The 17632-nt window shown below is 47.8% G+C and overlaps 1 protein-coding gene across 1 annotated transcript in view; it reads right to left on the bottom strand.

Moving 5' to 3' along the window:
* AKAP10 (A-kinase anchoring protein 10) overlaps positions 1-6926 on the bottom strand; it is an 89089-nt gene extending 82163 nt beyond the window's left edge. The window contains exon 1 of the mRNA XM_068270766.1: positions 6749-6926. Coding sequence (XP_068126867.1) covers positions 6749-6770 — 22 coding nt within the window. The 5' untranslated portion in view covers positions 6771-6926. The remainder of the gene's footprint in view (positions 1-6748) is intronic.
* Between the last annotated feature and the right edge of the window lie 10706 nt (positions 6927-17632).

The following is a 17632-nucleotide window of genomic DNA, read 5'->3' as shown; positions in this document are numbered from 1 at the left end:
AGAGAGGTGTAAGCAGGGGAGGTGACAGCAGCAGTGTCAGAAAGGTGTAAGCAGGGGAGGAAACAGCGGCAGTGCCAGAGAGGTGTAAGCAGGGGTGGGAACAGCAGCTGTGTAAGGGAGGTGTAAGCAGGGAAGGTGACAGCAGCAGTGTCAGAAAGGTGTAAGCAGGGGAGGGGACAGCGACAGCATCAGAGGTGTAAGCAGGGGAGGGGACAGCAGCAGTGTAAGAGAGGTGTAAGCAGGGGAGGAAACAGCTGCAGTGTAAGAGAGGTGTAAGCAGGGGAGGGGACAGCAGCAGTGTGAGAGAGGTGTAAGCAGGGGAGGAAACAGCTGCAGTTTCAGAGAGGTATAAGCAGGGGAGGGGACAGCAGCTGTGTCAGAGAGGTGTAGGCTGCAGAGGAGATCAGCCTATCAATGGTTACAACCATTAATAGCACATATAGGAGGTTATCCTTACCAGCTTAGAACCAATAAAGAGCTAAAAAAAAGCGGTTGAAGGAGGTTCCTTACTGTGCCCCTCTGGTCCAGGGGCCCTGGAGCGGTTGCTACCTCTGCATCCCCTATTGCTATGCTTGATTGTAATTACACTGGCATTATGATTTGCAGCAATTTTAAATGCCATTTCACATGCGTTGAAATTTTTAGTGATCATTATGCTTGACACAACTGCGATTTTTTGGGGAGACAAGGAGGCGTGACTTCAAGCGCATAAGAAGAGCGCACAAAAATCATAGTACCGCGCTTGCTGTGCTCCCATAAACTGCTACCTACATACAATCGCAAGATAAGTGCAGTAGGCAACAGGATTGCGCTAGCTCTTTTTGCCACTAATGAAAGTCTATGGGCTGCGATTAATATGATACTGTATTTTAATCTGTTGATTAGGGAAAATAATAAAAATCACAAACGCGAAAAAGATCAAAAACGTATGAAAAAACACAAACAGGAAATGCAAACACATACATAAAAAAACGCTGCAAAAAAACTAACTAACCGTACAGTGCAGGAAAAGCATGGTTTTCTGCACTGCCTAGTGTGCTCCCAGCCTCTCCCCATCCCCCCCCCCCCCCCCTCACACACACACCTGTGGTGACTGTCACAGGCTCACCTGTCTGCCCAGCGTGACTCCTCCTGTGTCCAGCTTCTTTCTCCATGGCCGCCAGTGGCGCCTGTACCCCGTAAACCTGCCACAGGCACTGACGTCACGTACATGAGCAGTGTTCTCCCCAGGCTCTTTTAGCCCGGTGGTCCACCCGGTTAATTTTGGTGAGCATCCGGCTATCATCGGCTCACCTCCTCCTATGCTGTAAGCAGAGTTGTGCAGAGAAGCGCAGGCCCTGCATTCTCTCATTGCGCCCCACCCGGCTACTTTTTCATGCCACTCAGCTGGAAAAAAATTCTGTGGAGAACACTGATGAGGTAGTGTCACGTGGTAAAAGTGCCCCCGGAGGCCATGGAGAAAGGTGCAGGACACATGAGGAAGCATGCCAGTGGGCAAGCAACTCACAATGGGTCGGGGGAGGGGGGGTTGTGAGTGTGTGTGTGAGTGTGTGTGTGTCAGGCCGGACATTTGTTGGTCATCAAGAAAGCAATTGACGCTGCAGGCACGCACCTCACTAAACACAGATGCCTGCACAGGAAATGGATCTACTCCAGGTCCGAACTGACGCGTTTTACATAGGCTGAGCATAATAGAGCGGTACAGTAAAGAGGCCTATGGTAATAATTATGTACATATGTGTTAATGGCGGGACACACAGAGCAACAGGACTCCCACTAAGAACCTGCTAATTTTCCCGGGATAGAGCAGGGCCTGGCTTGCACACAATCTTTTGTGATGGATGGCACTCAATGGGCTTGATTCACAAAGCGGTGCAAAGTGTTTGAACGCCTGTGAAAAGCCCTTTATCACGCCTAAACTCAGTTTAGGCATGATAAGAAGAAACTCGCGCAATCTCCCGCGCGCAAAGTTTTGCGCGCGTAGCGCACCGCGCTGCGCGCGCAGTGTACCGTGCTTCGCGCACAGCGTCCATTGAGCCCTATGGGACTTTGCGCGCGCAGCGTGGTGCGCTACGCGCGCAAAACTTTGCGCGCGGGAGCTTCGCGCGAAGAGCAGCACAAATCGGTGATAACTCAGCTTTGCACGGCTTATCACGCCTAAAGTCTTTTAGGCGTGATAACTGAGTTATCACCGCTTTGTGAATCAGGGCCATTGTCTCTTATGCTCCATACTCACTAAGCAATTTTTGCAAGCAATTCTGCATGAACGCTTTTTCTCACGACATCGCACAATAATGATCTGACGCACGCATCGATCATTCCGTGTGGAAAGACCGTCGCATTCGATAGTGTCGTTGAACTTGAGGATCATTCCAATCCTCATTGATTTAAGCAAGTTTGGCGTTATCGTGTTAATCGTTTACATGATCATTCGTTGCAGGTGCCACTTGCAGATGGAATGGGGAAACTATTGTCGGCGGAGACCCCCAATCCATCCGGCCATATCACTGGCCGAATTTGCAAGCGTCATTTGCGGCGTCGGTAATGAACGATCATGTATACAGCTGTTTACATGATCGTGGTAAAACATGTGCAAGTCAATGAGGATCGGACATGTCAGTCAGTCAAAAACAAATGATCACCGTGGGTGACGTGCGTTACATTTTCATTTAACAATGTTGTAAGATAAATTATTTGTTGCACAAAATTGCTTAGTGGGTATGGAGCATAACATAAAGGACAAATTGTATTCTGCAAGCAAGCCATCAAAACTTTGCGGTCAACAAGGGAATGTTGTGCTAGACTTGTAGTGAGGCTGGCATTACATGAGAACTCGTGGAGAAGCAGGAAGTGATTGCATAAAATCAGAGCTTAGCCAATCTACCAGCTGATGAAACTGATCACGTGCTTCTCCATAAATCCTGATACACACATGCATCCCAACCTGACAGCAGCAAGAGTTAAAGAGGACCTGAACTCTTGCACAGGACAGAAGGAAAACAGAGAGAAATGCAGCCTGTATGTATTTAGAGAGTTTAGCCTGTCTGATCCCCTCTCATCTGTGTCTAATCACACCTTGGGCTTGATTCACTAAGCCGAGATGACTCATATCATGGCCATTTTCGTGCGTATTTTTGCGTTTGCGCACAATCATAAATTTTCGTGCGAAAATTCATGATTGCGTGCAAAGATTCACATTCGCGCAAAAATCAAGCCCCTTATGTGTTCCTCCCCCACCCTTTAGAATGTAAGCCTTTGGCAGGGTCTCTTCCCCCCCCCCCCCCCCCGCACCTGAATCCAGGTGAGATGCACAGCGCGTGGGACATGAACACAAAACAGAACATTTATATCATGCTTTTCTCTAGGCAGACTCAAAACGCTTAAAGTGCACCAGAGATCAAGGTATAGCAAAAATCGATACTTACCCAGGGCTTCCTCCCGCCCCATAAACACATGCGAGTCCCACGCCATCCTCCCGATGTCTGCCGCTCAGCCGCAATCAGCCCCGGTAACTGGCTCAGTCACGTCCAGTCTGAGTCTTCTGCGAATGCATGGACCTCCCGTGCATGCGCAGTAGACATGGACTGTCTTCACTGAGCCTGGTACCGGGGCTTAATACGGCTGAACGGCAGACTGCGGGAGGTCAGTGCGTGACTCGTACGTGTTTATGGGGCGGTAGGAAGCCCCGGGTAAGTATTGATTTTTGCTATACCTTGATCTCTGGTTTCCTTTAAGCTGCAGCCACTTAGGGCATGCTCCACGGGCGTCCAGGAGCAAGTTACATACTTATGTCACTAGGGGGGATGACTCTGGATCGGGGATGCTCTCCGACCTCAATCACAAGTGATTACTCGTGATACAAATGAGGTTTGATAACAGCTGGTGTGCCGCGGGGGATGAAAGGGTAATTTACCCATAAATCAGCGTCCTCCCTGCGCTCCAAAGCAGTCCATGCGTCCTACTGCCGTCACTTCCTCCTTGCGGCTTGAACGAGGAAGTGACGGCAGCGAGGCTTGGACACGACTCATTCGCAATTGAGGTCGGAGAGCATCCCTGCCGATCCTCTGCAACCCCTGACTGCTCTTCATCTTTGCTGCCGCACACCACTCCGAGTACTAATGTATTCACGCCTGTGCAGTAGCAGGAAGTTGCAAGTAGCTCTGTGCTTCCGCACAGGCCATACTTTGCACCTGCGCAGTGCACAGAGGGGAGCATGGCATTGAGCAATCTTCAACTTTTAAGACAATTGAAGTGATAGGTATAAGGAGGCTGCCATATGTATCTCCTTTTAAGCAATATCAGTAGTCTGGCTGTCCTGCTGATCCTGTGTCTCTAATACTTTTAGCCATAGACCCTGAACAAGCGTGCAGATCAGGTGCTCTAACTGAAGTCTAGCTAAATTTGCTGCATGCTTGTTTCAGGTGTGTGACTCAGACACTACTGCAGCCAAAAAGATCAGCAGAACAGCCAGGCAACCAGTATTGTTTCAAAGGAAATAAATATGGTAGCCTCCATATCCCTCTCACTTCAGGTGTGCTTTAATGTCAAAGATTGTTTAGCAGGTGCCAGCGCAGAAGGGGATGCAGGAAGACCAGGGCCAAATTTGTACTCTTTACCGCCCAAGTCCACTGTCACCAGCCACCCCCCTTCAGTATAGGTAGCCAGATGACCCCTCCCCCTCCCTCCAGTATAGGTAGCCAGATGATCTCCCCCAGTATAGGTAGCCAGATGACCCCTCCCCCCTTCCCCTCCAGTACAGGTAGCCAGATGGCCCCTCCCACCTTCCCCTCCAGTATAGGTAGCCAGATGACCCCTCCCACCTTCCCCTTCAGTATAGGTAGCCAGATGACCCCTCCCACCTTCCCCTTCAGTATAGGTAGCCAGATGACCCCTCCCACCTTCCCCTTCAGTATAGGTAGCCAGATGACCCCTCCCACCTTCTCCTCCAGTATAGGTAGCCAAATGACTTCCTTAATCCCAGCCATCAGTGCCATTAATTCTCCACTCGTCTCCAGTGCAGAAGCTTCATCCTCCTTTCTGTCTCCAAAGCTGCCCAAGTCCATAGCCGCCAGCCACAATGCAAACGTGCACAGAGAGCAAGGTGGCTGCTGCACAGGTGGCTAGCCACAGAGTACCACGGTCAGGCGCTAGCCTGATCTCCCTGCATTGCAGCATTTACAAGTTTGCAACAGTTTAGCCTGCTGCTTTGGTTCCCTAGGCCATGGCCTAGGTGGCCATAGCCTAAATCTGGCCCTGAGGAAGACCGGGAAAGCTAGACCATCTCAGAGGCTTCCTCCTACTGAAGCAGGGTTACAGGTACTCTTTGAGCCATAAAGGTCCGTAGATGAAGCCCAGCTGAGGCGACCAATAACGAGGTTACCTCCACCGAGAATCCAGAGTGTGTACAGCAGCCCCCCGACCCCTCTTGGCCAGCGATCTGCAGGCTGGCGAAGCATCTGTACAGCATCAACCCTGCAACTCACCAGAGGGACAGGGTGGCAAATCCCAACGGGTGACATGCCTCCTACATATGTACCGAGACTTGAGTTCTCTATGACCTGATTCGGCCTAAAGCAATGATCTGCAAATTTGGCTCTCCAGCTGTTAAGGAACTACAAGTTCCACAATGCATTGCGGGAGTCTGACAGCCACAGTCAGGATTCATAATTGCAAATGCATTGTGGGACTTGTAGTTCCTTAACAGCTGGAAAGCCAAATTTGCAGATCACTGGTCCCTAAAGCGAGGCCAATAGTGAGCAGGCATACATTTGAGCGTAATGGAGAACAGAGGTGCCAAAAGGATAAAATCGTTTATTAAAAGGTTTAAAAATGCTTTGGAGGCAGTTGGAGGACTTACCTCCTGTAAGAAGACACAACAAGCTGTGTATTCAAAAAACAAAGTAGATTTATTGGTACACTCCAGGGGATATTCGCCATGCATTTTGCAGGTTAAAACCCGCTTCCACAGGCAATAGCAAATAGGAGTACACAACAGCAGTCTGTCCGGGTATCACCTGGCGCCTCATCTGAAATCAGCGCCGGGAGACTTGGGCGCTGGATACAGCCCAGCCATATCCAGCCATGGATAGTGGGGGAATGATATAATGGCCGAATTATTGTGTTTTTTTAAGCAACCTCGGCTCCGTCTTCTCACAGCGCCGACGTTACTCACTGAGCGCTGCTCAGTTGTGATTTCTATCATAGTCTATGGTGGCGCCGGCAGCGCCCAAATCTAGCAGCGCCGAAAAGTACTGCTCCGGTGAGAGGTGCCCCACCTAGTCCAGGCATTGTACAATGCTGCAGCCAATAAGTTAAAATATTGATTGCTCATACAGCATTCAGACTGGGGCAGAGGCCTGGTAAACTCCCAATAGAGGCTACTATGGCATTTAGCCTCTGGCTATTAGCTTGTCAGTGTCTCTCATTTGCTGGCACAGCTTCCACTTCCTGTGGCAGGGCAAATATACCTGTCAGGGAGGAAGTTGGCCCCCCAGGGTGTAATTTATTCCCTTGGTATTCCCAACCATGCCCCCTTCTGCCTGTGGCAGCCAATCACCTCCAGCAGCAGTTGCCCCACAACACAGTAGCCACGCCCACTCTGCCAGTGGCAGCCAATCACACCCAGCAGCAGTTGCCCCACAGCACAATAGCCACGCCCCCTCTGCCTGAGGCAGCCAATCACCTCCGGCAGCATCTGCTCCCCCAGGAGCACAGTGTCACGTCACGCTATGCAGCCGCCTCCTCTCACCTTTCCTGCGGAAGAAGGACATGGCGCCGCCGAACAGTCCGCGCCCCGGCCCCCCTCTCCCCGCACACGGGATGCCGGGGCTCCTCTAGCATGAATGACACTTCCTCCTTCCTGCAGCCGCCGCCATACTGTCCACAGCGCAGCCAGCTTCCGGGAGCGCGGCGCCTGCTGGGTAATCAGCAGCAGCCGGGGAGGCTCGGGCGGCCATCTTTACTGAGGGCAGAGCTGTGCGGCGGGGAAGGGGGCAGGTGTCCTGGCAAATATTCGCTGCCCGGCAGGATTAGCTGCCTTTGTTACTGCGCATGCGCGGGGCTCAGGCATCAGAGGTACAGCAGTGCCCTTCATACAGTATAGCAATGATCCTGTAAACTACACAGATAGCTGCAGGCTTCAGAAATACTTCAGGCAATACATGCAGAACTGGATGCTTAAAGCGGAAATGTAAATTGCTTTAAAAAAAAAGTTCACTTACCTGGGGCTTCTGCCACCCCCTTGCAGCCGACCTGTGCTCTCGCAGCCCTGGACCGATTCTTGTTTCCCCCGCCGCGGCTCACTGTTTTTCCCATAATGGAGACATGGCTGGATTTCAGGCAAGGCCACATAGGCCATGGCCCAGGGCACCAGGAAAGCAAGGGGCGGGCTGTGGGCAGCAGGGTGGCAGTAGCAGTTAGCCTGCTAAACATTCATCTTGCTACACAGAGTTTGTACATAGCGGTGGGTGGCTACCAACAGCCAGATCTGGCACTCTGGAGAAGTGGTAGCGAATGGGCACGTACAGTGATCTCTGAGCTGCCTGTCACTCACTGAATGTGCTGCTCACCAAGGAGTTTACAATCTAATCCCTGCCATCATGTCACTAACTGTCCTCAGAGGAGGTTACAACCTAAGCCCTGCCATCACTTCACTAACTGTCCTCAGAAAAGCCTAAAATCTTGTGCCCATTGCCATGTGCCAATCTGCACATGTGCTGTTTCCCCCCAAAATTAATCATGCATGTGTAGAATGATCGTGGTGAGGGACATGTGATCGGGCCAGGCTGCACATGCGCAATTCCGCACAACTCCTGGCCAAGTGAGGCATCTAACAGAGCCGCCAGGGGGAGATCGGAAGGGACCCAGAGGACTGCGAGGGACCTCACGTGGGGCGGGACCAGCTAATTGAAATCTACACCCTGTTTGTGGCCACTTATTCCTGCCAGGGCGTAGATTTCAATCAGCCCTACTGTGTGGTCTCGCCGTTTGCGCCGCTGCAAGTGCTAACTCTGCTGTCACGCTGGCAGCAGAGCTTCCGTATCTCGGTCAGGAGGTAATTTCAGTGGCTCCCGACCCCGTGATCACTGTGAGACAATCACAACATTCAGAGCTTGTTTTTAGGAGAGAAAAAAAAGTCCCTAGTCCTTATGGGGCCAGAGACACAGCGTACGGAACTTGTTAAAAAAAACGTTGAATGTTTTGCAAACTAAAAAAAGAGGGCCAGTTCATCTCCTACTTATAGACCTATATTTGCCTGGACACTCTTATTCAGTCTGAAACACGCCTCTTTTAGTCACATGGGCAAGCAGAAGGGGGACTGATTGCACTGCCTGATAAAGCCACACCTCCCTGCTGACTCATTGCTTATTGGGAGGCAGGGCTGCAGACAGGTGGAGGCCGCAGGCACTGAACAGGATCCTGGATTTCTGAGGTAAAATGAAGAGCTATGGATTGGTGCAGCAGGTATTCTTAAAGTAACTGTCAGGCATAAAATCAATTCTTTATTTGTATCTGGTAAACAAGTAATAATGATGCTAACCAGGCAATCCAAAAGTTAAAATCACTATTGCTTTTCTTGTTGATAAATGATCATTCCCCAGTTCACCTGACTCTTATTTGGTACACACAACATTTGGTACACAAAAAGGAAGTTGCAGGGCATGCTGGGTTGTCCTTTTTTGCTTCTGCACTTCCCCTCAGACTTAACTAATGCAGCCCGATTGGCTGAAGCCTCTTTCCCTCCTGTTTTCCCCTCCCACACCTCTATTCCTCTCTGATTGGCCAATATTTCTCATGCTGAGACAATGCACTTTCCTGATATCTCCATGTCGTCATACTTCCTGGGTTAGCTCCTCCCCCCTAACCCCTATAGGACCCATACAAAACCTTTAAATAAGGTCATGACCCCTAGAACCTCATTCTCTTTTTTGTCCTCAAACACTATAGGATCCAGGGTTAAAGTAAGAGATATATTGTATGTGTATTGATGTTTTTATTTTACAGGAAAAAGCTCATTGAGCACCTTGCCCTCGCTTAAAGTCAGGTTTTTCTAATCAAATCTTTTCCTGACTATATGGGATTTTCCTTCTAAGCTACTAAATGTGCTGCCATAAGGAGATCCTGGGATCATTGGGGCATTTCAGAGGCTAAATGCTTCTACGGATTCACTGTGTACCTTTGGGTAAATGTGTTGGTATATGTATCTTCCCTCCGTAGTGTGGAGTGGCTGTCAGGTGGCTGTTATGTGGCGTTTGTAGGCAGTCTACCTGGCTTCAGGGTTGGCTGGTTACTTCTATCTCGGCTCTCTCTGTAGTCACGGCACGGGCTGGCGTCCGGAAACGGCTTCTGCGCATGCGCACGCATGCGCAGTCAGGTCCTGGGCTCGTTAGAGAGACGGCGGCCATCTTTGTTAAGGGCAGCGTGCCCTCAAAACGCGGAGACGCCAGATACGCGGCAGGAGGCGGCGTATTTAAGACAGACAGAGCCAGGGGCAATGAGCTCTGGCTGCAGAGGAATCCGATGCTGCTGCTGCTTGACTCAGCGCTGGGTTTCTGAATACTGACTGACAATTCAATCTTATTATTCTCGGACTTCGCAAGTAAGATGTCATTTTTTATCATCAGTATCTTTTGGTTTCTTTCAACAGCCAAGTTGTGTCAGAGGTTTATGTATTGGTCTATTTATAGATATATAATATGCATATATATATATATATATATACATAGGTACAGGTGTATAGATTTAGGTCTAGTTGATTCATTAGGGTCTTTGTCTTGTTTGTATTTTCACAGTGAATCCTGCCACTGACAATGATCCGCCTGGTCCATCAGGGTAAGGTTTTCTTAAAGGGACCTTTAAAAAAAAAAAAAAAAAAAAGACACTAATATTTAAAAGAGATTAATGGCAATTAAATTATTGCTCTTTCTCTTATAGTGCATTGGATGAGACAAGAGGACGGTCGAAGTCTAACAGACTACCCTCCAAGTCCAGGTCCAGATCCAGATCAAAGAAACATAAGTCCAAGAAAAATAAGAGTAAATCGTCTCGCTCAAGATCAAGATCTAGATCAAGGAGACGTTCGTCTAGATCTTCACATCATAGACGACATTATCGTTATTCCAGGAGTAGATCTCCTATATACAGACAGTTGCCAGACAAAGGTCAATGTTGGGCATGTCCCAGACAGGCCATGAAATATTCAAAGATCCTCTGGAAAGAAGAGTCGACAATGACCTTAAAAAATCATATCTCTTATCAGGATCAACGTGCAGGCCTGCAATTGCTCTTACATCTGTGGCCAAGGCCATAAAAGTTTGGACAAACAACATAGAGCAAGCCATAGTAGCAGATGCTGATAAAAATGATATTATAACGGCAATGGAGGATCTAAAAATCGCTGCAGACTTTGTTGGAGAGGCATCTATGGACATACTAAGGTCATCATCTAGGAATATGCTCACATCAGTAACCGCAAAGAGAGCATTATGGCTCAAACCATGGATGGCTGACATACCTTCCAAACAGAACTGGATAAAGATTCCGTTTGATGGCACAACTCTATTCGGTTCAGAGATGGATAAGGCTATCTCGAGAGTGACAGGAGGAAGATCGGGATTGATTCCCCAAGACAGACCACCTAAGAAAAATTTCGCAAACTTCAAGAAACCTCAGAATACTCGTTATAAGGAAGCAAGATCATATAAGCCAGGTCATCAATTTAAGAGGAATTGGAAAAGTTCACAGGCATCTTTGGCCAGGTCCCTCAAATCTAACATCCAGTCTTCAGGGCAGTCGAAGCAGTCCTTTTGAAACAACGCCCACCCATTTGTTTCCAGTAGGCTCAAGACTAAGGACCTTCAGGGACATTTGGGTCGAAAGAATTCCGGACAAGTGGGTAATCTCCACCATATCCAAAGGGCACAAATGGAAGTTCCATCACAGACCAAGAGACAGATTTTTACATTCTACAGTCCTAAAGAATCCTCAGAAAGCGAAAGCATTGCTAGACTACATACAATGTTTGCAGGCTCAAAATGCAGTGACACCAGTTCCCCATCAGGATGAAGGTCAAGGGATCTATTCACATTTATTCTTAGTGCCAAAGAAAAGCGGAGGATTACGTCCTGTAATCGACCTCAAGTATCTGAACAAGATGATTGTAATACCAAGATTCAAAATGGAGTCTCTCCAATCAATAATTTTGGTTGTTATGCCGAACGACCTGATGTTATCCATCGATCTGCAAGACGCATACCTCCACATACCAATTCATCAGAAATATCAAAAGTACCTAAGGTTTTGTGTAAACAACATACATTGTCAGTTCTCCGCTCTGCCGTTCGGACTTTCTACGGCTCCTCGAACTTTCACAAAGGTTCTGGTAGCAGCCATAGCACAGCTGAGATTGAGGGGGATAAGAGTCTACCACTATCTGGACGATATCTTAATCCTGGCAGATACAGAAGAGAGACTCGAATCTCACAAAAATCAGACGATACAATTTCTAACCGACTTGGGATGGATTATAAACTGGCAGAAGAGCCAGTTAACACCTACCAAGGAAATAGTCTACCTGGGGGCGGCATTCAACACTCGGCAGAGAACTGTGTCACTTCCGGAAGAGAAGATATGGAATTTCAAAAAAATAATAAATCAGGTTCTTCAATATCCATCTATGTCGGCCAGACAGTGTCTACAAGTTTTGGGGATGATGTCATCTACTATCCCGATGATCAAGTGGTCGAGGTGGCACATGAGAACGTTTCAGATGAACTTTCTCTCCCAATGGAACCAAACTTCCATGAACCAGAAGATAAAGATCTCAATCACATGCAGGCTTTCTCTAGTATGGTGGACAAAGACCAAGAATCTGAGCCGAGGTCACTCTTTAAGCACGTATTCTTGGATCACGATTACATCGGATGCAAGCCAGATAGGATGGGGAGCGCATTGTGGTCAGAACTGGGTTCAGGGTCGATGGCCCAGGACGGAGAGCAGAACAGTATCCAATGTGTTGGAGGTCAGAGCAGTGGTCAGGGCAGTATATGCATTTGCTCAGAAGATAAAAGGGTCTGCCCTGTGTATACAATCAGACAACCGAGCCACGGTGGCTTATATACAAAAGCAGGGGGGTACAAGGAGTGTCACATTATTGAAGGAGCTGGCACCACTGATGTCATGGGCAGAGGAGAACCTTCTAGCAATCAAGGCGGTTTACCTGCCGGGGAAAATGAACATTCAAGCGGATCTGTTGTCCAGAAGACGTTTGGACAACAACGAGTGGCAGCTGAACAGGACAGTGTTCAAGCAAATTATACAATTATGGGGACTTCCACAGGTGGATCTCTTCTCATCCCACCTCAACAATCAGTTACCTATATTCTTCTCGAGACATCAGACTCCGAACTCCAGCGGAGTGGATGCTCTGGCGATTCCATGGCAATCATCGATGGTATATGCATTCCCTCCAGTGCCACTACTACTAAGATTCTTGAAGAAACTACAGACGAAGAACGTTGTGGCAATAGTAATTGCTCCCTTCTGGCCGAAGAGGCCCTGGTTTCCCCTGCTGTCCAGCATGTCGGTATGTCCTCCAATCAGGTTACCAACCTTACCAGATCTGTTGTCACAGGAAGGTCTCTTTCACCAGAATCTGGAAACTCTTGCCCTAACGGCCTGGAAGTTGAAAGGAGGATTCTGTTAAATGCTGGATTCTCATCGGCAGTAGTAGAGACCCTTCTAAAGGCTAGAAAGACTTCAACTAACAAGTCTTATCATAGAGTATGGAAGAAATTCATTGATTTATCTACAGACAGGGGTATAGACTTTCTTTCTCCATCCATTCCTCACATTCTGGACTTTATACAGACAGGAGTAGACCTAGGCCTAGGGGTTAGTACCCTTAGGGGCCAGGTGTCGACAATATCAGCACTGATAGGGAAAAGACTGTCATCAGACAGATTAATTCAACAGTTCTTTCAGGCAATGTTGAAGATTAGGCCTCCTATAAAGAAAATCATGCCCTCTTGGGATCTCCCGCTAGTATTAGAATACCTGTCTTCATCAACATTCGAGCCGCTTCATGCATGCTCCATATGGAATCTAACATTAAAAGCTACTTTCCTAGTGGCGATATCTTCTGGCAGAAGAGTGTCGGAAATTCAGGCATTAGGGGTCCTGGATCCCCATCTTATTTTCTTTCCCGACAGAGTGGTCCTCAGACCAGTACTAGACTTCCTTCCTAAAGTGGTATCCGTGAAACATTTGAACCAGGAATGGACACTACCATCCTTTCCTGCAGAGGATGGCCAACCAGATGGTCATCCATTAGACATTTCAAGAGTTTTGAAACAATACATCCTTTCTACTCAGGCATTCAGGAAATCAAATCACCTATTCATCTGTCCTTCAGGCCCTAGGAAGGGAAAAGAGGTGACGGCAAGGACTATTGCCACTTGGATTGTGAGATTAATCAAAGCTGCTTATAGGGCAAAAGAGACGGTAGACATACCATGTACTTCAGCTCATTCAACAAGAAGTGTCTCAGCCTCTTGGGCAGCATCTGCTGGTGTTTCCCTCACTACAATTTGCAAGGCAGCAAATTGGTCTTCACCAAATACATTTATTAAGCATTATTGTATTGATCCTTCTGTGTTAACAACTGTGAATTTTGGTAAAAAAGTTTTGACTTCTATTGATAAATGAGTTTTTTGCATTATACCCACCCGTCTGGTATTTAATTTGAATGCTAGTTATATCCCAGGAAGTATGACGACATGGAGATATCAGGAAAGCAGAAAATTTGTACTTACCTTGGTAATTTTCCTTTCCTGATGTAACTCCATGTCGGCATACGACCCACCCATATTGCTCTGTAAGTGTTTGAGTGCTATATACAAGAATGAGGTTCTAGGGGTCATGACCTTATTTATAGTTTTGTATGGGTCCTATAGGGGTTAGGGGGGAGGAGCTAACCCAGGAAGTATGCCGACATGGAGTTACATCAGGAAAGGAAAATTACCAAGGTAAGTACAAATTTTCTGCTTTCTATAGTGGAGGGCGAGCAAATCAGACAGAGGAGAGTAAGGGTGGAAATGACATCAGGATTGGCTTCAAAATAGCCACAGTTAAAATGGGAAATGCTAAGAAGGTTTTTATGTGGGAAATGCTAAGAAGGTTTTTATGTTTTTTTTTCTGTAGAAAAATCACTAAAAACATGGACAGTGCAATACATATGCTATGTAAGTAGAGCAAGTATTTATCTACTTATATATGCAGGGTTTTGTTTTCTGAGATAGTATGGCTGACAGCTCCTCTTTAATGAGGATTTGTAACAAAAAAAAACCAGCCCTTGGGGTACTCGGGAGGGGGGAGCCTCTGGATCCTACTGAGGCATCCCCCGTCCAGGATCCATCGCTGGCAGCCACCGACAAATCAGCCTCCAAGGATCTCGGCTGTGGCGCCGTAACAGCTGCAATATTTACCTTCCGCGCTCCTGCGGAGGATCGGTAGTTGCATTCCGATGGGCTCCGGCAGAAATAGCCGAGCCTGATTGGGTCGGCTCTACTGCACAGGTGCAAGTCTATTTTAACCGGAGCCCATCAAAAAGCCACTTCTGCGTCTATGCAGGAGTGCAAAAGATAAATCTTTACATGCCAGTTCTGGATCCTGGAGGAGGAAGGGCTAAGCCTCATTAGGATCCAGAGCCTCCCTCCTCCCAAGGTAAGTACCCCCAGGTGTTGTTTTTGTTTTTACAGATTTTCTTTAAAGTATTTTATACAGGGTGGTGCATATAAAACGTGTGTGTGTGGAGGGGGGGGGGGGGGAATGTGTGTACGGTCTCCAGCAGTATTGCAGCAAGGGCCCTTTTCCACAGGCGGCTGAACTGCGCGCTCAGTAAGCAGTTACCAAGCAGCAGCAGGCAGTTGTGAGAGTTCAACAGTCTTTTCACTGCCTCAGTCTCAACTGCTTGTGGAAAAGGGTAGTGATGGGTCGTTCGCGAACGAGCCAGCTCTAAGAGCCGGCTCTTTGCTGCGAACGACGAGAGCCGGTTCTCAGTTTTAAAAGAGCTGATGCCTCAGCCGCCCCACAGAGCTCTGATTTGCTCTGTAATAAAGGGCGCTGAGGCATGCTGGGAGATGTAGTCTTCCTCTTGCAGCTTGTAGGAGTGTGTGGGGTGGAGCGGAGCAGTAGCAGGAGGGATTGCCCCAGTCAGAGAAGCAGTCTGGAGACGTCATGGAGACGGGGGCGGGGCTTCTACTCTGATTCTTAGTGATATTTAATGAAGAGCCGATTCAGAGCCATAAGAGCCGGCTCTTAACTGGGAGCCGATTCAGACGAGCCGATTCTCCGAGAAGAGCCGGAATTCCCATCACTAGAAAAGGGCCCTAACCCATACAGCAGCGAATTGACACAGGCTACAATATAGTCAGAGACCACACTCGGGGCCCTTTTCCATGTGAGGCTGAAGTGCGTGCTCAGTGAGCAGTTACCAGGCAGCAGTGAGCAGTTACCAGGCAGCAGTGAGCAGCTACTAGGCAGCAGAAAGCAGTTTTGAGAGTTTGACATTCTGTTCACTGCCTATCATCTGCTTATAGAAAAGGGCCCTCACTCAGCAGGAAGGGAACAAGTACAGGCCCTACGGAGAAGCGCTGTGGGATACGTTCGGCTCTATGTAAATACACAATAATAGTGGGATGGAGTGAAAACTATCAGCTTTGTCATGTGCTGCAATCTGTGTCACATGGGCGTGGTCACATGGGCGTGCACTGTCATGAAGGGAGATGATCGATGAGCTGCTCATTTCTCCAATATGCATGCAAATTGCCTGCTGCTTGGAAGTAGGCCAATCAAATGCGGTTAAAGCCAATTTTAATCATTTCAGCCAAGCTGCATACAATTTGGAAAAATGAGCATCTCATTATCTGTAGACAAAAAGCATAGCAGAGGTGGGCATGTCATATGTCAAATGACAAAACTGAGGTTCTTGTTGTCGAGGGCCAGGGCTCAAAAGCAAAGCAGCCCCAGTCTCAACCAACACCGCTAAGGATAGGGAGCTCAGACCTGAAAAACTCAGACTGTGTGCGCAGCCTGGGAGCAGGGACGGATCAAGACCAAGTTGCGCCTGGGGCAAGGTCAGGTTTTGGCACCTAAAGGTCAGGTTTTGACGCCTAAACTGCCATTCATTTTGCCGCCTTTTTAAGAATTCAACAAACTGCGCCTGGGGCAAGATACCCGCTTGCCCCCCCCTAGATCCGTCCCTGCCTGGGAGTACTGATTGATGGGAAATTAAGCTTCAGGAATCAAATCTCAGCTGTTGTGAAACATTCCTACTTTCACCTAAGGAATATTGCAAGGATTAAACACCTAATTCCTTCAGAGGATCTTCCAACCCTAGTTCATGCCTTCGTCACATCAAGGTTGGACTACTGCAATGTCCTCTACACAGGCCTGCATAAGAAAGACTTACGCCGCCTGCAATTAGTACAGAATGCCGCCGCAAGGCTGTTAACCAACCAACCCCGCCATTGCCACATAACACCAACCCTGAGCTCACTCCACTGGCTACTGATCAAATGGAGAATTCTGTTTAAAATTGGTTTACTGACCTTCAAATCCCTGCACAAATGGGCTATTAATACCTGAATGACTTGCTGCAACTGCATCACACCGCCACAATTTTAGTTCAAATGGATGTACCACCTTGGTCACCCCCAGAGTCCACCTCAAAACCTTTGGAGACAGAGCCTTCTGTCATGCTGCCCCTACATTTTGGAACTCCCTGCCACACTCAATCAGGACAGCTCCATCCCTGGAAGCATTTAAAGGAATACTATCGATTGAAACAACTTTTTTTTAATACTCTATATTAGTGTACACATTACCACTAGTGCTAGGGGCACTTTATGTATTCACCCAGGTCTCTCTCTCGCTACCCTTGCTTAAAAATTCATTTCTCACACAGCTCATAGTAGTTTGGGTCAATCTGAGCTGTTTGGTTACTCTGTCACACAGCTCACAAATATATTTCACTGTGTCACTCCCAGCATGCAGCAGACATGAGGAGAAATAGGCTGATCTGAGGTGGTACCAGGTAACTAAATGAGCTGTAATATTGCTGGAATATAACTAGCTATAACACTAGTCTTTGTTTACACTCAGACTGGCTGCCTGCTTGAGGTGATTCACTCCAGGCTGCATCCACTTTACAAGCTGCTGAGAGGGGCAGACCACTGTTTACAATTAGCATTATTAGTATCTTTATCAGTCAAGAGAAGCAAATATAATAAACACACATTGCTAGAATCTTTAACCCCTTACTACCATATCAATAAGATTCTTTCAGCAAGGTGATAATTAAACTATAACTGAGGAGTTGATAGCAACTCGCCTGTGCAGAGACATGGTCTAGCCCTCTGGGAGCCGTCAGTATTAGATACATTTTGTATCCAACACTGACGCCAAAACTAACGGAGGATTTTACAGCTGAGAGGATCAGCTGTGTGAGGAATCAAATTGCTCCTAGTGCTTGTCCTAATGTTTGCTACAACATACAGCATTTAACAATAAATGCATACATCCATAGTATTCCTTTAAGTCCAAACTGAAAACCCACCTCTTCAGTCTGGCATTT

This window comes from Hyperolius riggenbachi, chromosome 2 (genome assembly GCF_040937935.1).
Source record: "Hyperolius riggenbachi isolate aHypRig1 chromosome 2, aHypRig1.pri, whole genome shotgun sequence".
Taxonomy (NCBI): Eukaryota; Metazoa; Chordata; class Amphibia; order Anura; family Hyperoliidae; genus Hyperolius; species Hyperolius riggenbachi.
This window is presented reverse-complemented; position numbering and strand designations above follow the sequence as displayed.